Genomic DNA, 24,770 nt, shown 5'->3' with positions numbered 1-24,770 from the left:
TTGCTTTTTATTGATATGGACACTTATAATTTCTAGAGTTGCTCAGGTTGGGAAATTGTGTTTGTTTAATGGTAGATTTCATCTACCTGTTGTTATAACCTTGGGCAGGGGTTATATCTCCACCTTTGAGCATATGCTAGTTATACATATATGGAATGAAAGTATTGGCTTACACTATTTAGCGCATTATTCCCTACTGTCAATCTTTTGTAAAGTGCTTCTTGTCAACAACTGTTTGTGGCCCCTTGGCAAGCAGTCTTCAAAAAGACTACTTCTTTTCCAAGTTTTGGATGTAGAACAGAACCCAGGTGTTTAAAAAGCCGTTCCAGAGTTTCCAAAGCTAAAGGTTATATATAAAAGGACAGAAATCTGCCTGGCCAAAGTATGCTTTTCGCATTAGTATGGTATATCATGGTCGCAGGACAAGTTTTACCAAAGTTAGAATATTTCCCGTGCAGAAACACTTAAAATGTTGCCCTTATCTGGTTAGTAGTAAACAGTATGATTTTCTGCATATTTCAGTATTCTGTCTCCTGCGGTGCCTCATACAGCACCTCGCGTTGTACCTTGCGTAGGAGGCATGCACGACTTGAGGGTTCAATTTACATAAATGTCCTTTTCTGTTTTTCAAGGTTGCAGAGCATCATCCCAAGGCTGAACCCACCTCCACCAGTCATCAGAAAACGCTCCACCAAGACGCTGCTGGGCCAGGAGACTGAACCCAAGTCAACGGAGGAACATACGGTGTTACCAAGTTCCACCCTTTCTAGCCTCACGGACATCACAGCCGCTTCACTCACAGCCTCCGACTTCGACTGCACCTCTCGAAGCTCAGCCATGAAATCCAGCCGTATCTCTTGCCTGGAGAACGCAGACCTTTCCCCAATAAAGGAGCGTGCAAACCTGTCCTATGACAAAGAACTGACTGTCGAGAACGACACGTTCTATTCCATGACTGGTAGCTACGACAACTTGAAAGGTACGTCTGGCTTTGGAATGGACACCAAGGTGAGCGAGCGCCTCTTCAAGCGCTTGGAACAAGTAGGCGCGACCACCGACTACACGCTACCTTTTTCATCTGTAGCCAATGAGACTTGCCTACACATCAGCTTCTCGGAAGATGAGCTGCCGAACGAGTCTGATGACGCCATAGGCCGCCAACACCAGCTTCTCTTCACTAGAAATAGAAAATAGGTACATGCTGAATTGTAGTACACCCTATATTAACCTGGGTTTAATGTTGCCTTTTATTGATATATTTTACGAACACTACTAAGTACAGATGTCTTTGCTCATTGGATGAGACGTTTTCCAAACTTCCGTGCATCAGAAGAGTATTGAAGTAGCATTGGATGCAGTACAATGAATTGGGAAAAGTTTGTAAGGTCGTATTTTAGGGCTCTAACCAACTGGTTTGGGTTTAATGAAGTAAAGGATCCACGAACTGACCAGCTTTTGCTTCATAATCCTAAAGAAAGACAAGTTTGATACTAAAGGGAAATAGCCTTTGTTTCCTGGGCAGGCTTGATTGCCAAAAACCTGATCTGCCGTTCCTGATTCTGTCACCAATTTTGTGAACAATTTAAATTTCTCCTCACTTGCTCTAAACAATTTCCCAGTCTGCACTTGACAGGGGTGTAATTTCATGCCAGTGTTACTTCCTGTACAGTCCCCAGAGATGGCCATTAGTGGGGGTCCTGTGGATGAAATGTCCCTAAAGCCCCTCACATGCCTTTTAACTCCTCAGCTGTTCTCTTAATGTAGGAGTCCGCCCTCGCTGTGCTCGTTGTAGGGTCAGCGGAGATTGACGTCGCTTTTCCAGAAGACTTGACAGCCTGTTGTTTTCTGTGTCGCTTGCCAACATTCTGTCCGCGTCGCTGTGTGTGCCATGAATGCATCATGATGCTAGTTTGTACAACCAGGCCTTCCAGGTTAGGTCAGTTCATGAGTGCTGTCAAATTCTCGATTTTTCAAATATTTCTCCAAAATGTGCAAATGTTGCCCTTAAAGGAAACATTTGTTAAAGTGTTTTCCTTGCAATAGTTCTGGGCAGTGGGCTAATGGAGACTGGTGGCTTATGACTGTAACCCATAGAAAGCTACTATGCCCAGATTGTCGAATTCAGATTTTGCATTTTAGTCTGGGAGAACTTTCCACCAGCTGAGCAGGAGGGCTGTAGGTGCCTGTTTCCACACTTTGCATCAGTGTTTCCTTATTGCAGTGCTAGAACTGTCATCGTGGTCTGCATCCAGTATTTGAGGTGCCTCACAAGTGCAAAAGAGACATTAGCTCCCAGTAACTAGCACAAAAGCATCAGTTTGCATCTGCTGCTCAGTCCGGAAGCCGGTGCAAATGTTGCTGCTAAATTGCTGCGCAATCTGCGTAATTCTACCCCAGTACTTCCAGTTTTTGCAAGAAAGTTCCCTTTAAAATGGACCTTACTGTGAATGATGTCACAGTGGGTCTCAAAACCCAAGCAGATGTCCTCAAACGAAGGAGCATTCTTGAATGCTTATTCAGAGTGGTAGGACTGAGTAAAGATAATTTTGTTTTGTTCTCCACTGTATGGACCCTTACAACGGAATGGCAAAAAATGGAGTCAACACAATTCGATTTGCATTACATGAAATCGTCAAAATACTTAATTCAGTGTTTTTCACTCATAAAAGCACATAGACAAATACAATACATCTAGAGAATAAAACACACAAAAGCTAGGCTTAAGAGCAGGGCCTTAGGTCATGTCATTAAAATACTCCAATGGTCATTAAAAGTATGCCTTTAAATGTGTATGATAAATTGTGATATCAAAGCATCCCATAATTCTTTGATAAATAAATACTTTTTAATTAATTAAAATTGATAAAAAGGAAATGGCAGTTAGAATGCATCATGTAGCACTGTATAGGCATTGGGACACAGACAAAAAGGGGCATAGTAAATAAATAAATTCTGTTAGCTACTCCAACGCCCTACGCCTAATAGACCAACTCCAATAAAGATACTTGGACACTCTACGGACAATTATGTGAGAGGTTTCTGGGTGAAGAAGCCGTATAGCGACCTCTGGTTGATGGCGACTAAGTTGCTTGCATAGTGGAATGATCCGTGGTATACTTGGGCAGGTGCAACCAGGACAAAATAAAATAAAATGCACCAGTGAGTCCTCTGACTGCTGGCAGACTGGTATACAGTGCTTACAGGGGTTAGGCGATTCCATTTGTCAATAAAGGTATTAAAGGTAAGGTTCCATAACAGAACTTGAGAAAGGATGCCTTTGCAGCCAATGGGACAATAGGATCCAGAAAAGGCTTGAATACAAATTCAGGTTTAATATCTAGGAAAAGGGAAGTAAGCATCCACTGGGGCACATTTTGGAATCCGCTAAGATGGAAATGGTCCCAAAATGCATTCTTGAGTGTGGTCTTGGATAGGTAGACTGCGGATGCCGAGGAGGACCAGTAATCTCCTAGCCTGATATGTACTTCTTCTGGACATAGCGTAGCCACTGGATGTTGCCAAAACTGTCCAGAGAAGCTAATTCCTCCAGGGCTCCAGGATAACCATCCCGGCATACAGAGTACTTCCGCCTTCTCCAATACACGAACAGCCTTAATTGGGCCTTCTGTATCCTTGAGTTGAGACCCATGTCCCGTCTTAATGGTATTACGGGGTATTCTTTTGGAGGTTTGTTGGAGATCTCAAGAACGAGTTCTCTACCACCACAAGTTTGGACTGCGCCGAGAGGCCCCATGCTTCAGCCCCATGCAAGGTACTGGCCTTAGCTCTATTCACAATAAGTGCGGGAGAAATATGCCTGGTGCGAGATGTCCTGTAACATTTTAAAATGGCAGCAGAGCGATGGACTACATTTAAACATCTCTTCTCATCCGGGGGTGCCCATGACATAGATCTGGATAACCGGATCCCCAAATAATCAAACTCGCAAACCCTGTCCAAAGAGCACCCCCCAACATTATTGAACAACTGAATATATTTGTGGGGGCTAAGGGCCATAAACTTAGTCTTAGAATGATTTTTACAATAATATAATAATAATAATAATAATCCACATTTGTAAAGCACACAATCACCCGTAAGGGTCTCTAGGCGCTTGGGGCCATCGGGAAGATTAAGCAAGCTATTGCCCAGAGTCACATGGTGCTGGGCTAATCTGCCACCGGTGCCGGGATCGAACCGTGATCCCCAGATTCCAGCGTCAGTCGCCCTGGCCGCGGCGCCACACCTCTATCCTTAGTTCAGTAGTGATATGACATCTTAAAATGAAAGCCTTAAAGGTTGTTTAGTCAATCAGGGGTCAGCGTGTGCTGTGAATCAGCTTCACAGTGACCTCCTGAACATAGGCCAAGAAGGGACAGATCGCAGCAGACAGCCGGCGGGCAAGAAGCATTGGCAAAGGGCCTCTTCAGTCAACCATGTACATGAGCAGTGGCCTTCCCCGCTCACTGCTTCTCAGTGCGACAGAGTGTTGGGTACTTTGGTTGTTGTCTGGAGCTCGAGTCAGCTGCACGGTTGTTCTTCACTCTAGGCCTGTTTGCATTTCGTTCTCTGCCTGGATTGGCGCATGGTCTAGGAAGGAACAGTGCTCTATTGGACAAGACAAAGGCAGTGGTAAACCGATCTCATATCTGCACTCCATGTTTACGAATTAGGTTTGTTTTTTCCCCCCATAACTGAACAGGAGACTTGCCAAGACCATTGAAAGCGGGGAGTACATTATGGCAGCCAAGCTTCCTTGGTGCACACCACATTGGAGGTGGCATTGGGTGTTATTTGTGTAAATAATGTGTGATAATGTGCTCACCCTGCATATGCAGCTATTCTGCTTGGGATATGACCCAAAGCACTGTGATGTGCGCAGGCAGATACCGCTGGTGATGGCCTGCTGGGTCTTCAATGCGCTAGCACAAGAAGCAGTCTTGTGGCCTGTCTTCTCGGCTCTAGAGTCGCACAGAGCAGAAGGCAGTGTCATATTTGATCAAAGTCTCTGTTACCTTTTAAGATTCACGTGCTTAGGCAGAAATGTAATCTTGCACAGGCCTCCTGCTGGCTTGAGGCGGGCATACCTGCGGCTGCCTTCCGCTTTTTGCACAGCTCAGCATTTTCTGCAGCAGATCTGCCATGTAGCCTTGTTCACATCATTCATCACGGCGTGGCGAGGAACTGAATGTTAGTATTAAGCTGTGAAATGATGCTGGCGCCAGTACAATAACTCGTGAACACGTAGTTCGTTCGGGTGTTTTATGTGGCACCGGTTTGTGTCTTTATGGCTAGCTTAGAACGGCCCAGGCTGCCAATATCAAAAAACTGAAATGGAAACAAAACTCACAGAATGCAGTCACATCAAGAGAGTGTCCATTGTGCTCCAGGGGAAATGAGCAAGATGGTAAGCAGCTGGCATGCAACCGAAGGATGCACAGGCGGGCCTCAATCTATCCTACACAGCTGCTAAAGCGCCTGGATACCCTCAAGGGTGATTAGTGCACTACACAAATAGACATAACATCACCACTGAAAGAAGGCAATGCTGATCTCTATAGTTGTCGCAGTACCCAGAGGCACTATTTTCTCTAGCCTTCCACCTCATTACCCTAACCCTGATATTCATGAGCAAAAGCCTTTTTAGGCCTGCCCATCGCCAAGACCTTTTAATTTTACAAAAAATTATACATGTAACATATTTACTTAGAGTTGCTTCCTGTCAGCTGTCTTCATTCATTAGTCTGTAGTGGTGTCATTCTCATTTTGTGTACACCAACCACCACATGCCTGGCATAGTGGGTCCGCCCACATCAGCTATTGGTTCCTTTCTGAACGTGTGATGGCATTCTCCCCAAGCACAATGTTGTCATCCACACAGACAGTAGTCCTTTTCAATAGCAGTGAATGGTGGAGCAATAACTTTTTATTTTTTTTATTTCAAGTTCCTTTCTTTTAAATGTTTTTGCAATAAAAGTTTACAAAAACATTACAAAAAAATACCCGCTAAGCCAAAAGGCTGGCAGCCAATGCCAGAACTGTTCGCTGTGCCAAAGCTTGATGAAAGTTCCTTCAATTGTACCTTCCTAACCCTCTTTGGTTTCTAAATCAAACAGCTGGCACCACCTGGTTGGAAAATGACCCCAAACTGAATACCTGAACCCCCTAACCATGGCTCTTTTCACCTCAGGTGTGTGTGTGTCATTGTCGTTCAACTAAAAGTGACTACTGCTCAAACATAAGTGTGGACTTTTAGTTCTGAGGTAAGCCAAGAGCTTTTGTTTTTAATACAAATAGGTATATTGTACATACTTGTATACGGGAGCTCCAAGTTTGCCCTCCTCACCCATTGGTCTGCTGTGGCCCTTCACATTTTGCTTCCAGCCACCCCAGCATAATTATTTCAGTTCACAATGAAAATGCCTTTGCCACAACAGCAGTTGCCCTGCTCCCTTTACCTACAGCACCTCACCTGCTGAATGTCAAGGTGATGAAATTGGATGTTAGAAAATATGCTGCTTAAGGGTAAATAATTTCTAGATATGATCATAAAACACAAAGGAACAGCTAAGGTGCATCTGGTTTATGGGGCCATATTTTCCCACACCAAGCTTCATTTGTGTTAAAAACAAAAAAAAGTAAAAAAATAAATGAAAAAATAGATATTGACGGCCACACCCCACACTTATGTCTTTTCCTCTCCATACCGCATTTGTGAGTGTTCTTTTTCATCTGTTTTTGCCCTTTGACTCCATTTTCTGATCTTCCTCTTATTTTGTGCCCACTTCTTGCAACCACCAGCACAAATTAAGCGCTGGGTTTGTAGTGTTCCATTGGCCATATTTTGCAAAGCAAACACTGCTTCCCCCTTTGTAGTGTAACGGTCTGCATGCCTAATGAATGCATTTACAGGAGTATGATAATCTTCCTGAGAACTACCTTAATCCTCTTGTTTTGATGGCAATGGATCAATTAAATCTCTAGAAAGGATTAAGGTGAATTAGACTCAATTAGATTATGGTTCTTAAGGTTGACTCCGTGTGGCAGACTTTCCAAAGTGTGACTACGCATGTGTTAAGCTAATTATATTGCCAGTTAAGTTTGCTTTAATTGTTTGGTGCAGTGCTGTTTCTTACAATGGAACTTGCTGGGTTCTTGTCAAAATAAGTCCTACCTGCTCCTCAATCACTGTTTTGAGAAATTCACTGCTTTACTCAGCCAAACAAAATGGAGACTAATTGCTTTCTCAAAAGCCCTGTAGCGTTTCATCTCCACTACTACAGTTTTGGCATCTGATAGCCATACTTGTGTCATCTCCCCCCTAAGCAACAAAACTAAATTCTTCCACCCACACAGGCCACCAAAGAGTAGTGCATGCCAGTGCACTATGCACATGTCTGCATCATGTTGTTTATATCTATATATACTTTTAAATACATCTGTGGCTTTTTATTTGTTTGGTAATTTATGTGGATACTTTTAAATAAAGCTGTTAGGCATCAACACTTTTAAAGGACACTCACTACACTTTGAGTAGTTCAGTATAGGACTCGTGTGCAGCTAGCTTGGAGAAATAAAATGTATTTAGTGGCTCTAAGTGAAGAAGCCGATGTCCCTGAGCTGAAAATGCGGAATTTTTCCTGGACCAACACAAAAAGATGATTAACAGAATGCTGAACATTGTCAAACATTAACCTCCAGCCACAGATCTGAGTTAAATCTATTTTTTTTTTCGCTCAACCTGCCTCCCCAGTTTAGACCCAACTATATGCAAATCAGTCTTGACCCTGCTCCTCATTGGAACAGTCCAGCCATAACTCCTAAGCCAGATCCTCCCTGGACCAGAAACAAGCATCCTGGGACCGGTTTCAACGTAGCGCCTCTCATTATTGTTCTGTCATTATTTTCCTTGTTCCAAACATATATTATTTAATATTCCCATGAAACATACAGAATAAAATACAACCTGTATGTTCAGTGATGAGCTAAAATTAAGGTCCAGGCGAAATTCGAATAAATTATGGAAAATGCTCAAAAAGATGCACACAATTCTCTATTACTCTGTCACAAAAAAGAACCACCCCCTTAATATAATACTGCCATATAAAAGTCACCTCAAATATCATACCTAGAGAAAAAAACACAGTGGTTCCCCATTCTGTTTTAAGAATATGTACCGGCATTTGTTACATACGTTTCTTAAGTTCATACGGTTCTAGACCATTTTAAAATAATAATTTACGTATTCAAAATCTTAAGGATAATTTAAATGAAGGCATTCAAAACACACCCAATTGTTAATGGACTAGCTGGGAATTTCGAATTGAAATTCAACAAATGAAATAACTGATTGTTTAGAGCATGTAGTGCAGGTATCTGTGTAAAATGTGGGGAGAAATTTCTGACCTCAACAGAGCTAATTTGAATATTCTTCATTCCAAGGCCAATAACATGACCTTGACTTGCACAATAACGTTATTTAATCTGAAATTGAGGATAATGTGCTATTGTGCACTGCATAAATATGGTCTGTAGCAAGTAGAAGCCATGCAGTGGTTATTTGAAAGTAAAATGTATAATTGGGCAACAAGTGTGTTTCTTATTTTGTAAAATGTCAACATACCCTTAAGGACAACCACAAATGAGGCCAATCATTGTCGAGATGTACGTGCGATGCAGAAAATCTCAAATTAGTCGCCCTCCTCCCCTGTGAGCTCCATAGCTGTACTAAGATTTTACTCTATTAAATGACACTTGGCCGTCGGTGCCCTGACATTGTGTAAGCATAAAGTGACAAGTTGTCACCCACTGCACTACATAGGGATTTGAAGTCTGAAAGCTTGCGATCTTAAGGGTTCTGGGGCGGCACTTGATGATGAGGAAGGCAGGTTTCTTTGTGTCAGTAATGGCAGGCAGCTCATGTCATAGCAGAGGATGGGAGTTGCAGGGGTTGTTAGCAAACCTTCAAGATGCTCTGAAGTTGCACGCGGCAGGATTGGTCGACATCCTGTGCGAAATGGCATCGCGATGAAAAAACCTTTTAAAATACCAGGTAGTAGCTCTTCATACTATACACGCATGTGTAATATTTTTCACATTCCGAATATCTATGGAAATCACATCACCTGTGATGTGGTCCAAACTGTAGCTATGTATGTGCAAATAAATGCAGCCAAAAACCATGTTAGAGAGTAGCTGTACAAATAAATACATATTCACACGTATTACTACAGGGCAAAGGTCGAATTCAATTTTATTACAACAGTTTAGCAAAATTGACATAAACAGCTTTTAATGGCTTACAGATTGAATGAAACAATTGCAGTACACAAGGGAACAACCCCTACCAATCACAAGGTTTCTCTAATGTGATTTTACGTTACTGCGCTAATGTAACCCTTGTATACTGGTTTTGGTTAAAATGTTTTGTTAAAAGTAAGTACACATGGAAAAATATTATGAAATAATCCATATATATGCAGGTGTGCAGAGTGTTAAATGCTATTTATTTCCATTGTTGAAGGAGAGGAAAGGGGTTCTTGACTCGAGACTTCCCCCATATGAGTAAAGACTCCTCCCCACACTCAATGGTAATAAATGGTATATTACACACCACGCATCTGCATATTTAGAATTTATAGTACCCAAAAGGAGCACAGGAAACAGATGCATTCCTTGCTTGACATAATTTAGTATTATGCTAACATCTTTTTCAAAGTATGTTAACCAATGATTTTATATTGGTCATTCAGAGTTTTTGGTCTCATCAAGTTAGGGCTCATAACTTTGCCGATGTAACATCAAGACACCCCAAAATTGAAACAAGTAGTTATTTTGCAGGAAGTACAATAGGACGTAGGGAAACAATCAAAGGATGTATCTTGAAGTTGCACATAAGAGACCACTGTGTAACTGATTATGAATAAGGTTGTACAGACTAAATACTGTAAACTGCAAACACTCTGCTGCACACCGGTCTTGCCTCGCCCGCTGGCTCCCTGCACTCCCTGAAACAAACTTGTAAAGCACACGGATACTAAAGGTGTATCCTAGAATGGAGACTGGAGTAGTCCAGTGGAATAATGAATAAATACATTTTATTTACTTGGTTAATTATACTATTAGTTTATAAAACAATAACAAGTATTTTAATATATAAAATGGAATAGATTAAAAGACATTGTTACTGAAAACAAACATAGTAAAAGGAGTGACGGCATTTGCATGTAGTCAATTCAATAGAAAACATCGTACAATTACAACTTGCAAATTCACTATGAATGTTCATATAACATATGCATATATTTGTTTTGATGCACACTCGCCCTCTGTTTACAGAAAACAATAAAATGTTAGTAGCAAATGTATATCCTTATCATGGCCACAGAAACGATGTGAGAACATTTAAATTCCTGTGTTTTATTTGTGAAATGTATTAATTTCGCCAGTCAAGTTGCATATCTGTCAGACCCTAGTTTTACTGCAGCCTGATAGTGTTGGGGATTTAATCTGCTTGATCAATGGATTAAGAACCGTTTCTGTCCTGTAAAAATAGATATCCTGAAACATATGATGTGTTGCATAGTTTCAGATTTACCACAGAATTTGCAGCCACTGCCCCTTATTGGCTGTTGCCAACTTTGGTCCAGATCACAGAATTTGAAAACATGTATCCCGTGCTTAATTTGAGCCGGTGTGGCCCATCAGCACTCATTTCTGGGGACTAGCACTTATTTTTCCTCATTAGACATTAACCGCGAGCAAGAGAGAGACAAACAGACAAATGGGAAAGGAGGAGGAAGAGACTCATGAAAAAAGTATCACAATGGAAAAAAGCAGGAAGCTGCAAGAATACGATAAGGGCCAGGGTGTTCCTAGTTGTGAATTAAAGAGGACTGAGGTGATTTAAAAACTATGCAGGCGTGATATTCATACAGCCATTTAATAGCGCTGGCCGTGGGCTTCTGAGCAGAGATTTTGGAATCTGCGCTCATTCTTTTAAAAACTAACCACTGAGTGTATTACATTCTACTAAGCAGGTTACCCTACTCTAAGTGACTACCCTCTGACTCTTGCTAGTCTGTTGTGCATGACAACCAGAAGCCAACTTGAGGTGGGCCTCCATGTTTTGGGTAGAGTGCACAAGCTATCTGATTTCTGGATTAAACTTGGAGCCTCTGCATATACTGACTTATGTATGGGGTGGATTATTTTAAACTGAATCTGCTTCTGGCTAGAGGGGAAACCCAAGAAGAAGGGTGTTGTGATGGATGCTCCCATAGTTCCAAACATGATTCAGTGTATATTATCCATGTGAGTGCATGTAGGCTGCAATACTGGTTCGAAAATTGCATACATCTCGTAAAGCGACCCTGATGATTTATATTTCATTATGATGGTTTAGAATCACTTTTATCTGCTTGAGGTTGTGTATGAACAACATTGATCGCAAACTGGTATATATGCAACATGTGAAATTTGTTAATTCAGTATTTCTTTTTAATGAAAATATTAGGGTAATAAGACTGTATTATACAATTTAAGACATCTGAAATCTTCCACAGCTGCTTGTAGATCTAGTTTGCCCTGTGCCTTTTACTGGATGTAGCCATTAAAGGGGCAAAACCTACTTATATCTGCATTTTATGTCCCCAACAGCGTGACACTGATCTTATGATTATTTGTCTATATGTTACTCTCGCTATGTAAATTTTGTAATATGTTGTGGGGTGAAAAAGGTCCAAGGCTTGAGTAGCAGAATGTGTAAAATAGGTATCCTTCTGATAAACTAAATACTTTCAAATGAGCAAGCAACAGCTTCTATTGTGTACTAGCAGGACAACTGTGTGCATATTAAGGTTCCTTATGCTAAACATTAGGTCAGCCTTTAGGTGGGTGGCTCCAGTTCATTCAAAAAGACACCCAATAAAAGTCTCACAATACCTGAGGGTAACTGCAGATTAAGGTTGTACTGGCAAAATCATGAACTTTGTTTGCTGAAGCCCAAGAGGAAACCTTGATACAGGAACCTTGATACAGCTGAAAACTAGCTGCTGGATTTACCTGCAGGGATTAAATTGTAATATTTCTATATCTGATAATATAAAATATGCAAAATATTTTTGCTAGGTTATAAATGTATTGTTTTATTTCTTTGTGTTCCTCTAAAATTACTGACATATTTCTTAGTGACTGTACAATCTGTGAACATGTTGTGTGGATAGTTGTGGTCGTGCGGTCACTAAGTAATATGATAGTAATTATGAGGAACACAATCGAACAAAAAAATGTGAAACCTAGCAAAAATTGATTGTATATTTTACATTATCAGATATAGAAATAGTACAATGTAATTACCATGCCACTGCGTGTAATTTCAGCAGCTTGTGTATTATTAATTGGTAACCTATATCCTCATGCTTTCCACAAAAGAAAGAATATAATTGTTAGTGACACTGACCACCTGGCCAAACAGAATAGGTAGATGGCAAGCGAAGTACGGAAGAAACTGAAAATTAAGATTTATAGAAAGGAATGTGGACAGGAATACATAAGGTGTTTTTTTCCAGGAAGAGTAGTGTGTTGATTTGATCTAAGTCGACAATTGGAAGGTTTTGGTATGTGCTTGATGGTAAGAGGATGTGTTGTTTAAAATGACAAGCTGGGAAGTATTTGAAATTCTAGTGGTTAAGCTATTCTGCTTTTAGGCCATGTAGGGGTGCTGTTTTTAGCACTTTAGTTTGCCAGTTGTGCAGTTAGCAGTTTAGCTGCTGGACTCCAATGCCTGTGTATACTATTTTACTGATTATAATGTAGCCAGCATTGTGTGGGTACATATTCACAAAAGCACATGGGGAACAAAGTAAGAGGTTTGCTACTTAGGCTTACTATTACATTTGAGGAAAATGTCTGCCACTCCCGTGAGTCTCTGAGGATCCCATTACTAGTGAATGGATGGGAGCTCCCTATCAAGACATTTGAGATTGATGGTACCACCTCCATGTATGAGCTAAAGTGGAGATTTTCATAAAACAACAATGTTTCATGGGCTCAGCTGTATTCCTACTAACACTGCTACATTATCACTTGCTGTAAGTAACGCTGGTTAACCGCAGCTAAAGAGTACGCATACCCACTTTAGTGTTGTCAGTTTGCTTGATAATTCCTATGTATTCCTAAGTAATGTTTATAAAAATAAATATGCAGCCACCCTTGCACAGAAGAACAAGCCTAGTTTGAGAACTTGTTGATTCCCAATTATACATACTAACTGTTGATGTATAGGCAGCCGAAGAGAGAGATTGTTTTTATTTTAAATATACTGGCAGCATTGAACTACTTTAGAAGTAAGGTCATCTTTCAGTGGAGCTGACCCTTAAAATGTGTAGATTCTCTCACTATTTCTCTTGAAAGAGCTTCTCACTGTGGTTAGAGCATATTAGTAGCTCTCAAAGCGTTTTCACTGAACATAAGTAGCTCTCAGTACAGAAAAAGTTTGAGACCTGTGGGTTAGAGCTATGTATTCACATTGTAGGTACAAGCCACCTTGTATTGTTTTTCTATTTGAAGTCTTTGGTGAAAGGTCTCTGTCAATTGCTGGTGGTTGACTGGTTCAGCAGCTATTTGACAATGATAAAGATTTCAATCCCTCTCTTTCTAAAGCCTCTGGATGCTGCTTTCTTCAAACGGAGAAGCAACATTTCATAATCATAAACCTGCCATAATATAGTTTGACACATTTTTGCTATTGCTGTAAGGTGGGTTTTGCAATGATATTGTACTGAAACACAGACATTTGATGAGATCTTAAAAGTAAAAAAGTATTGCATTTGGTCAACAGAATTCTACCTGTTGCTTCTCATTTGTTGTGCAATGTAACCTGAAATCTAAAAGTGATACCTTGCAGTAACATGATCACATATAGAAAGCACTCCAGGTTTGAATGATGGACTAATGACCACAGAGCTTTCCACTTCATGTAGTAGAGAATGTTATTTTGCCCTAGCAATGCAAAGCCACTTTTTCCCCATAGGACATGACCACTGATATGTTTGTGAATCCCTTCCTGTTTACTTCTAGGAAGAGGTAGGTGATTTCACTGTGAAAAGAATTGCTCCTTCCTTATAGAGAGACCGGATGTACAGAAACTGTAAATGTATGAAACTGGCTGATTTATATAACTTGGGTATTTCATTGCCGTGAACAAAGAGCAAAGAGAGGTAAACTGTGAGACTTAAACATATTCATGATTTATTTAATCACATGTCAACGTTGAAGACTTTTGCATAGATATGGAAAAAAAATTTAAAGCAATGATTAAGAATTGTCAATCTACTTTGTAAATAGTCTGTTTTTGTCTCATACATGCATTTGTTGCTCAGAAATGTCAAATACATTGCACTCATATTTTTTTTAAAATGGAATAAAGTGTTTAACTTTGTAAATAAAATGGAATCATTTGTATTAATCTCTAGTTCTTGTATGGACATCTCTAACCCTTCCTTCCATTCTTGAGGAGACTTGAAAACACATCACAAAATATATGCTGATTACATTTTTTTTTATTATATCACTGGTTTGCTGATTGTAACATCCTAAACTGGATTCAGGAAAAACTTTTTGTCCCTCCTTATGGGTAGCCTCTTAATACCGATTTAGTGGAAACAGTTATGTAAATGATGACTTTTTCACCATAATGTATCTTGGCACAGAATGTTAGAAGATCCCAAAAAAGCCAAAGAATATTAATTGAGCAGTAAAGTTGTAAGACTTTTTCTAAAGTTTAATGAAGCAAGATATTACTTAATTCCAGCAGCAGGGAGTTTCATGAAGTTGGAGCCAAGAAAAGAAAAATGTCCTCAAAGAATTCATTTCAGGATACCAGGGAGGTCATTAGGAGTCCGTCCGCCATCCTATCGGGAAACGGGACCGCCCGCCATAAGGGCGGGTGTCCCTTGGGGGCAATTAGGATGCGCCCGTCACAGTGGCGGGCGCATCCTGCATTCCTGTCATTGTGGCGGGCGGTGCACTCAGCACCACCCGCCACAATTCCCTGAAGGCATGTTGTGCACTTCCATGCACAACATGGCCGGAACCGCGCGGTGCCTGCCATGTTGTGCATGGAACTGCAGGGGGGGTACCACCCCCCCACATGTGCACCCCCCAGAATCCCTGGGGGCCTGCAACGGGCCCTGCAGTCTATTCCCGCATGCCTTTCCATGGCGGCAATGCCGCCACGGAAAGGCATGTTACCGCACCCATGGTAATATGGCTGGCGGTGTCTAACAGACCACGCCACCATATTAAACCCTTTTCCGCCCGGTCAACTCGTTGACCAGGCGGAAAAGCAGCGGATGGTCTTTCCGTCCCTCTGGGTCCCCCCACCACAGTAATATGGCTGGGGAAATGGGTGACTGGCGGGGTCGGATCACGAGCGGATCGCCACCAGCATGCGGGCGGAGGCGATCCGCCCGTGATCCTAATGGGCCCCTAGGAGTTTGACGTATCAAGACTTTGGAACAAGCAGATTTTGCTTGGGGCATTAGCTTTGAATTCTCGGTTTGAGAAATTAAAGAGACTACTTCACACACAGCAATTGACCATACAGAGTATTTTAAATTTAACTCTATCTTCTATGAGAAGTCAGTGTAGTTGATGGATGTGGGGAAATGCGCTAGAAAATCTAGGAACTGAATTCACTTGTCTGTCTCCTTGATTCTGAACCTATTGAGTTTGATGCAAATGAAATTTGATCATGCTTCGTTTAAATGCCTTACAGTAGTCGAGACTCAGTCCCACGAACGCTTTAATCACTTCTCTAGACTTTGCATAAACGAGAAAGGTGTAATTTGTGGAGGTTCTGCATTTTAAGACTTCAAGCTGCAGTCACTGCAGTGTCCTGATCGCACACGTTGCCTTTGGAATCCACCTTTACCTCAATACTCTACACTGTTTGGGCAGGAAAGATATAGGAACCTAGTTAGCCACAAATGAGAGGGTCCACATGTTTTTCTTATCAGACACGTGCCACAGGTAAAGCAATAATATCACGTCGATTTCAGGGGACAAATCATCCAGGTCACGCCTGGAAGAATGTGTCCCAGGAAAAAGGACTGAAATTACAGACTGACTTGTGAAAATCAGCATGCAAACACCAATTTCAGTATTTTATTACCTCTTCGAAAGGAGGCTGTCAGGATTTAGTTGTAATCCCATGATAATATCCTAACCTGGTATCATTGATTTGCATAATTATTGTATGCTTGGCATTGCATTATGCCATTTAAGGAAATTCTGCAACACAATGCTTTATGCTGCCAATGTATCCTATTTCCATTCCCAGATTTTTAGTGTAATCACATTTAGTTTATATCCTGGGAGAACCAGTCAGTAAAATGTAATAGTAGCTGTCTCTTCTCCTTTGCGTGTCGTAGTTTGAGGTAAAGTCTTGCATACGAAACAAACCCAAAACTACACCTCTTTATAATAGTTTCAAGTGAGTATTAGATGATGTTTGCCATGCCCTGCTCTTGTCAATAGATTTGTGTTTGCTATTTGATATAACATCGTCTTGGATCCAAGGATCGACGGAACACTTCAAAAAGAGCAATTGTATTGTTGCAGGAGCATCTGAAACATGAGGTGCGGTGTATAGAACATTCGCGCTTGTGGTCTGTTTCAGCCTTGATTGCCCATATTCCAAGGTCATCAATTTAGACCACATCTCCTCTCATTTAGGACAATGGGTTCAATTTCAATACATCTGGCATTAGCCAAGAGCATTTGATTTTACTAAAATTGCTTGTATAATATATGCAAATAAATGTACCTATAAGGGCTTTTAGTTCTCCCTCTTCATCCATTGGACATTGGACATTTGTCATGCATGTTTTCCTTTTCTCCCCTAGGGAGTGCTAACCCAATGTGTGGTTTATGAGACCCCAAAAATATATTTTTTGTTTTTAGACAATGTTTTGTTTTATATTGCCAAGTGTCTTGCAGCTCTCTCAACAATTATATGGCTGGCAACCAATGCCAGGTCTATTGGTTCCTCAAGGAAAGTGATTTTGCAGCTTCACTATTTCAAATGATGTTCTGCTACAAGAAATTATTCAGTTTTGATCAAACATGAACTTGTCCCATTTATAAGAAACCAACCATATGTTCAAAGATAACACATACAGGAAATAGTTTAAAAAGCGATGAAGAAAAATATAACCATAGTTACATTAGTGTGTATGCAACTGCAACTGTATGGGTGAATAGAACTACATTAGTTACTTAAAATGTAAGTACTCCTCTGACTGCTACTGGTGCCATTAACAGCTGAAACTCATAACTTAATAGATCTATCAAATTCCAAGGATTAGAAGTTAAATACCAAAACAGGAACAGGGCAGGAGTCTAGGCCTGGGCGCAACTTTAATTATGCAGGAATAATAGGGAAGCAACTGGAAATAAACTCTAAATTACAGTTTTGAGTTGAATTCACATGAAAGTACATGATTTATGCACCCCCCTATAGGTCACATATGATGCCAAAGTAATTTGGTGCAATCCATCAAAGCCAATACTTTCAAAAGGCAAAGCCGGACCCTACTGGCACAAAATGTGTGATTGTTCACTAAGTCGGTAATAGTCTAGGTTCTAGGACAAAATCTAGGAAACCCATTCGCCAGAGCAGTACCCTTCCTGCTCAACCACTTAACATCTGGTGACTATCTGGGCATGTTGCCAAAAAATCCATATGTGATTATTACACTTGGGGTAGTGGAGAAAGAGCCAGCATCGTTTTGGAGAGCACAATAATCATGGTGATAGACGTAGGAGCCAACAAATCATTCTTTGGACACAGGATGTGCAACAAATAGGGTAGTACAGATGTGACCACAGAAGCAATGCAGCATGACTTGAATGGCAACATCTACATCTTCCAAAACTTGTCAAATTTGATTGTTTAGCTCTATTTTCCCTTTATTTGGAACACAAAGGAACGGCCACAAATCAGGTTAAAAATAAGCAATCAGTTGAGAGACTATCCCTCTCTCAAGGAGTTTTCTATCCTAAAAGGGGGAGGTCCCCACCTGACCAAGTTGAACGTTGAGGTCGCGAATCCTGCCAAATTTTTTTTACGAACAAACCCGAATAGAAACGCATGCACCAAGAGAATCACATATTATGGCACAACTTGGGTACTAGACCCAGAAGTAACATGGACATGACCCTATGAGCGCAGTTTACACTGTCACACATAAAGACTCAGTATTTTGACACATTTGCAACACAATTGAGTGTACTACACAGTGATTGTATTATTAGCAACATGATCTAAAGTACTGCAGCTTAGATGTTTTAATTTGCACTGTATTTACATGCACTTAATCATTTGTTTAAGATGTGACGATTTACCATGTATTTATTTTCTTCTATGTCTATAACAATGTTATGACACTATACCTTTAAATACCATGTACTGTGGAGGCGTAGGTCATGTGACCAAGACTACGGCTGTAGTCGAAACGCCTCGTCCCTAGCTGCCAAAATTAAAACTTTACCTGCTTTATTGATTTGTGGGCTCGTGTGATCTCTGTTCCAGTGGATTATATATATATATATATGTATCTCCTACTGGCGGTCGCCAGTAGGTAGTTATAGTCACAACCTAGTTTCCATAGGAAAAGCGTATATTAATTTGCCAATATCTTTGGCGCCGTTTGACGAAGCTTCGTGAAAATTTCAAAACAAATGGGGCGCTCCGGTCAGCTCCTGTCTGTAAAGTTTTGGGGTGATTCGTCAAGCGGGGGCCGAGAAAAAAGAGGGGTCCCAACACGCGTTTTCCCCATGTTAATTTACATAGGAAAAATTGGAACAGGCTACAACCCGAACTGCTGAACGGAATTACACCAAATTTTGCAAAAAGGTAGGTCTTGGTTCAGAAAGAGACCTTTTTGTTAAGTGGTGTAAATCTGTTCAGTAGTTTAGGAGAAATTAGAAAAAGAAAAATATCGATATCTGAGCACCGAGGAACCTTCCCGGGCACGAGCTTCACTCAGATTGGCTGCTAACACTCCAAACCAGGAAGTGTTGGCAGCCATCTTGTGACTCGGTAGAACCGAGTCATAAGAAAACAGTGAGAAAGAGGTTAAAAAAGAAGAAAAAGGGGCAGGGTACAAACACCCTTACCCCCTAGGCCTGCTCAGAGGGTCCCACAAGGAACCCCAGGCCCCAAAAAAGCATTTTTTTTAACACCTGAATTCAGGTTGGGGTCGTGAATCCTGCCAAATTTTTTTTTTTTAATTGATGCGCGGGCTCTCACGATTCATTTTAATGAGGCCCCGGGTGAATCAGGTCCCGGGGGCAATGCTAAAATGAAATAGCGGGGGCCCCCATAGCCCCGGGGACAACCACCTCCCTAGGCCTTTTTTATTTGGATGGGGGGCATGCGGCCCCCCGGGACCGCCGCCACCCCGGGGCTGTATTTCTTTTTTACATAGCCACCACCTCCCTGTGGCTATGTAAATTGAGGGAGGAGGGCCCCCTCTAGGAGCCCTTGATGGCTCTTCGGACCACCACCCTCCAGGGCTGGCTCTTGCAATGTCACAGGGTGCCCACCCCCCGGACATTGCTGTTTGCTTTGGCAGGACGGGAGCCGTGCGGCTCCCGCCTTGTCATAGCAAATTCTGCTTTGCTTTATTGAAGCGAGAGCACGGAATCCTGCTCTCGCTTCAATGAAGCAAAGCAGATTGCTTTTGGGCAAGGGGAGCTGCATGTTTGCAGCTCCCTTTGCCCAAAAGCAGTGCCGGCTCCTGTAGGAGGCAGGGAGCTGTCGGGACCGTGGGGGCATTGGGGCTCTCCCCACGGTCCCCAACGGAGAGGGCAGACCCCGTTGCCAGAAGTGACCAATAAGTAAAAACATTTTTTTATTAAAAACACACGGAAAAAACGGCCCCGGGGGATGGGGTCCCCGGGGCCATAATTGGCCTGGGAGGGGTGCCACGCAGCCCCCTTCCTGTTTTTATTAAACAAAAAAAGTAATAAGGGTTCAGGCCCTGGGGGATGGGGTCCCCAGGGCCCCAAAAATGTAAAAGAAGGCCCCCTTTCTCCACCACTCTGCAAATGCGCCCCGCTGGCCTGTTCTAAGTTGGGGGATTAAGTCCCCTTGAACACTGAGTCCCTGTGGGTCAACTAGCCCACCAGGTACCTCCAGTAAACGCCACACAGCAACGCACTGCTGATGATGTCACATATTACATCATTCATGACATGGTCAGTGACTTCACTGATGACATCACCCACGTAAAAATCTGATGCACTTCCTCACACCCTATTATAACCTTTGATACACCCACTGTAAAATACAGACTACCATTTTCAAAACCATAGACACACCAATACCAGTTACTATATACACACTTACTGATTCCTAGATCTGCACACACATCCACTCATCTGCAGTGCATTGCGGGGGCGCGAGTTATAGTTAGCTGAACTAACTATAACGGCGAAATTTCTCTGGTTTTGTACTAGTGAAATGTCCAACTAACTAACGTCCCTGAAACCTATGTTTTTTTCAGTGAATTTCTAAGGTTTTTTAAAGCTAGTTTCTAACTATAATGTCCCTGGAACCTATGTTTTTTCCAGTGAATTTCAAAGTTTTTTTAAATGCTAATTTCTAACTATAACATAGTCTCGTTTTCAGAGTGGTGGAGAAAGGTGAGGGTGGCCTCCAAACAACTTTTCGCAATCTCACTGTGTGGGATTTACTGGAGGTAAAAGCAGGGGTAGTTAGCCCCCAACGTCAACCTTGGAGGCCAACTACCCCTTTCATTACCTCCAGTAAGTCCCACACAGCAAGATTGCTAACTTGGTATATCAGGCCCCACCCCCTCCCTGCACGACTGTGCAAACGCACCCCCTGGCGCATTGTAAGTTAAGGGATTAAGTCCCCTTGAATTCTGTGGGTCCCTGGGGGGCAACTAGCCCACAAGGTACCGCCAGTAAGCCCCACAGAGCTGCATTGCAGAGAGGTGTTCCGAGGCCACGTCCCTTGTTACACCACACTGCAAATGCGGCTTCTGGCGCACTGCTGCTCAATGGATGAAGTCCACTTGTGTCCTGAGGTCCTCAGGACACAAGAGGACCTCATCGCCCCACCAGCAGTGCACCAGAAGCCGCATTTGCAGAGTGGTGTAAAAAAGGGACGTGGCCTCGGAACACCTCTCTGCAATGCAGCTCTGTGGGGCTTACAGGAGGTACCTGATGGGCTAGTTGGCCCCCAGGGACCCTCAGGATTCAAGGGGGCTGAATCCCCCAATTTACAACGCTCCACGGGGCATGTTTGCACACTTCTTGTATCAGGCCCTGCACCACTGTGCAAACGCGCCCCCTGGCGCATTGTAAGCTGGGGGATTAGGTCCCCTTGAATCCTGATGGTCCCTGGGAGCCAACTAGCCCACCAGGTACCTCCAGTAAGTGCCAGAGCTGTGTTGCAGAAAGGTGTAAAAAGGGGTGTGGATTTGGACAACCTCTCAACGCACCATGTTCGGAAGGAAGAAGGGCTTCACTCAGTCACTATGTCTTTTGAGAACACAGTAAAAGGAGGGGGAAGAGCCTGCAGCCCCCATACCCTCCTAACCAAAGTAATTGCCATTGGAAAGCCTACCTTCCATGTCAGGAATTTCAAGAGAAAACATTGTGAAAGCTCAAATATTGAGAAAAGTCAGCGACAGATTCAGGTCCCACTATGGCACCCTGAACTATGTCCGTGAAAACTTGTTCCGAAAACCCATTAAAGAATCTCTTTAAAACCAGAAGCATGAAAATAGCCCTGGGCAAAGGTTAAAATACAAGCCGCTAGAAAACTGGGACTGGGCGAAATTTGAATTACAATGTAAGCTGTTACTTTTGATGCAAAGTTATAGAGAATTACACTATTATGACTGTCCACATAATTATGAGTAATCTGGTATAAAATCCCGCTGCAGGAGCATAGGGCAACAAATTTAGCAAGCGGCTGCCTGCCGCTGCTGTTTTTTTCTGTTCCATTTAACTGTACTTTCTTCCTGTGGTCGATTTTGGATGCAAGGGCGCTTTTTGTGCTGAAAAAATAGTGCTAAATGCAGGTTTACAGTCCTCGCAATTCTGCATAATTGCAATTAATTTTGATTGTTCTAAATTCAATCCTTTCTCTGCAAGGGAGATAGCAAATTGTAGGATTTCTTCAATGCCATATTGTAGGAGGTTGGAAATCTACAGCATTTGGCAAAAACCAATCTGCTTACAACGTTCTTGTGGAAGGATGCTTGATGCACAAAAGAACACCAAGCAGCTCTCCTAGAAAGTCATAGGAGGCAGAAGTTACCCTTTTAAGTTTCAAGAAAAAAAGTGGATGACAACATATGCCTGTGTAAGTTCACGTCCACCACACTTTGCAGCACCTCCAAATTCAGAATTTATTTTTCTAAAAAGACTATCGCCCGCATTTGCATTCCCCACCAGAAGAGTCGTTGTTACACACGTTTTTGTCTTTGCACCGCACACAAAGATGCATTTTTTTCTCACACAGTACATATGAAGTGATGATGTCTTGGTTGTTAACATAAAACTTAGTGGTAATGTTCTTTAAGCCTTCATCGACCTTGTTGACCTTGTAATGTTGGGAGAAACCATTTAATAGTATAGGCTAAGGCTCTCAATTCCAGCACAATGTTAAGCAGACGTCCATGGAAGACCACAAAGGGTTGATCCTAATATGTCCCTAGTTAGCATTTGAAACAGCAACAGCAATTTCAGGTGCCACTGTAACTTGGCGCAATTATGGTGAGAGTGTTCGTAAGAGAGACCATCTGAATACTCAATCGGAGGTTGAAGAAGGCGTAAAGTACCTCATCAGTTGCTTGATACCAGATTCCTTGCCTGTCATAGGACCCAGTGAAGCTGTCAAACTTTACAGCATGCTTCAAGCTCAAGAAAAATGCAAGAGGCCACCAGGCCCAGCAAAGAGAGGGCTGACCTAGCCAATCAAGAAGGCATATGGGCGAGGTCTTCCACCATCTGCAGGATGCTCAGAAATCTCTGGGGTGTTCTCAGGACCAGAGTGTCTAGAGCTGTACTGCGCAAAAAATAGATGTGTCTGAATAACTCAGTGAGGACATCTGTGAGTTTATGGAGGAACTCAGATCCTGAGGTTGTGATTAAATTAGTCTTTTTAGTGCTGTTTGAGACAAGGTTTTCAAGAAGCCTATCATCGCAGGACAGACACTGTTGCATGCCTTTGCAATGCACCTGAGCCACAGCTATAGCCATGGCTTTCATGAATACATTGGGAGCTGTCAAAAAAACAAATGAAGGAACAGTAAACTAACAATGCTCGCCCCCCAACACAAACCTCAGAAATTGTCTTTGCTCTCATGCAACTGTGAAATTAAATGATGCACCTTGGAGACCCAAAAGAGCACATCCAGTCATCAGGCTAAAGCTTCTGCAGGTTGTGGGGAAAGGTAATCATTTTAAATTTCCCTTTTTTGAGGTATTTGTTCTGTAACATTAGATATACGATCTGTCTCAGACTGCCTTCCTTCTTGTGTCACAGGAAATACTTAGAATAATAGAATGGCCCCACTTGATGGAGTGGGGCCATTTGATTAACACCCTTTGCTAGAGAGACAACGTCTTTCGTCAAATTGTTTGTGTGGGGTAGAGAGAGCAGGTCTCAGGCCCAGCTCTCACTCTTGCTGTTGACCCCTGGACAGCCAGATTCTCTCCGGCCTTGTGCTTCGTTGCTCCTTAATCCAGACTCTGTCTTTCAAGCCATTTTACTCTGCCGTCTGTGCCTTTCTCACTTCATGTGCCTGTTCTTTCTCCTTTGACTTTGCCTCGGTGTGCCTTTCTTGTCCTTATTGCCTGTGCCTCGTTTCCCTCAGTTTCTGCCTTGCGTTTTAGCTTCTTTTCCCTATTTATTGCCTTTGACTCATTTATCCCTCCTTTTTCCTGTTCTGCCACCACCTGTTTCCTGCCTAATGCTAGGGTCACCGCCACCCAGTGCCCGTCCCTCCTCCCAGGATCAACTTAATTGAGGTTGCAGTGTGGGTGCACTGCAGTCACGCCAAAGGTGCACTAAAGGCAAGCCCATCCGCACTCGCCCTGGCCCGGCCAGGCCAGAACCCAAATTCTCCTACCTTTGGACTACAGATACCATAACCAATTTGGCCTAAACCTCCCACCGACCCACGGTAGGTCTGTACTCCTGCATCCACTGCTGAAGTTGAAGTTGAAAATATTTATAAAGCGCACTGCGACCAAGCGGCTTCCTGGCGCTAGAGGATAGAAGGTATCAGATGGAGGAGGCAGCCAGAGAATTAGAGGGTGGTGAAAGCTTGGGCATACAAGTATGTTTTGAGCGCCTTACGAAAGTGGGGGTAAACAGTAATGAGCCGAATAGTAAGCGGAAGACTGTTCCAGAAGCGGGGAGCAAGAATAGAAAATCTGGTGCCACCAGTTCTGGATTTACGGAAACGGGGAATATTGAGGAGTGCCTGACTAGAGGAACGGAGGTTACGACTGGGGAGATAGTGGGTAATCAAGGAGTTGATGAAAAAGGGGGCAGTGCGAGCACGAGCCATGAAGACTATGCATCCCATCTTGAAGAGAATTCGCTGCAAGATGGGAAGCCAATGGAGGGACTTGAGGAGAGGGGTAGTATGGTGATATTTGGGGAGTCGGTGGACCAGACGGGTTTTGGATGGTCTGAAGGCGCCGGAGTTCATAGGCAG

General features: G+C 42.5%; 1 protein-coding gene across 1 annotated transcript in view; it reads left to right on the top strand.

The window, feature by feature from the left end:
- LOC144754245 (carboxyl-terminal PDZ ligand of neuronal nitric oxide synthase protein-like) overlaps positions 1–8,498 on the top strand; it is a 236,377-nt gene extending 227,879 nt beyond the window's left edge. Inside the window, exon 11 of the mRNA XM_078641847.1 lies at positions 633–8,498. Coding sequence (XP_078497973.1) covers positions 633–1,194 — 562 coding nt within the window. The 3' untranslated portion in view covers positions 1,195–8,498. The remainder of the gene's footprint in view (positions 1–632) is intronic.
- The last annotated feature ends 16,272 nt before the right edge of the window (positions 8,499–24,770 follow it).

This window comes from Lissotriton helveticus, chromosome 5_1 (assembly GCF_964261635.1).
Source record: "Lissotriton helveticus chromosome 5_1, aLisHel1.1, whole genome shotgun sequence".
In the NCBI taxonomy this organism is placed as follows: domain Eukaryota; kingdom Metazoa; phylum Chordata; class Amphibia; order Caudata; family Salamandridae; genus Lissotriton; species Lissotriton helveticus.
Note: the sequence above shows the minus strand (reverse complement) of the source record. Positions and strands in the feature narration are given on the sequence as shown.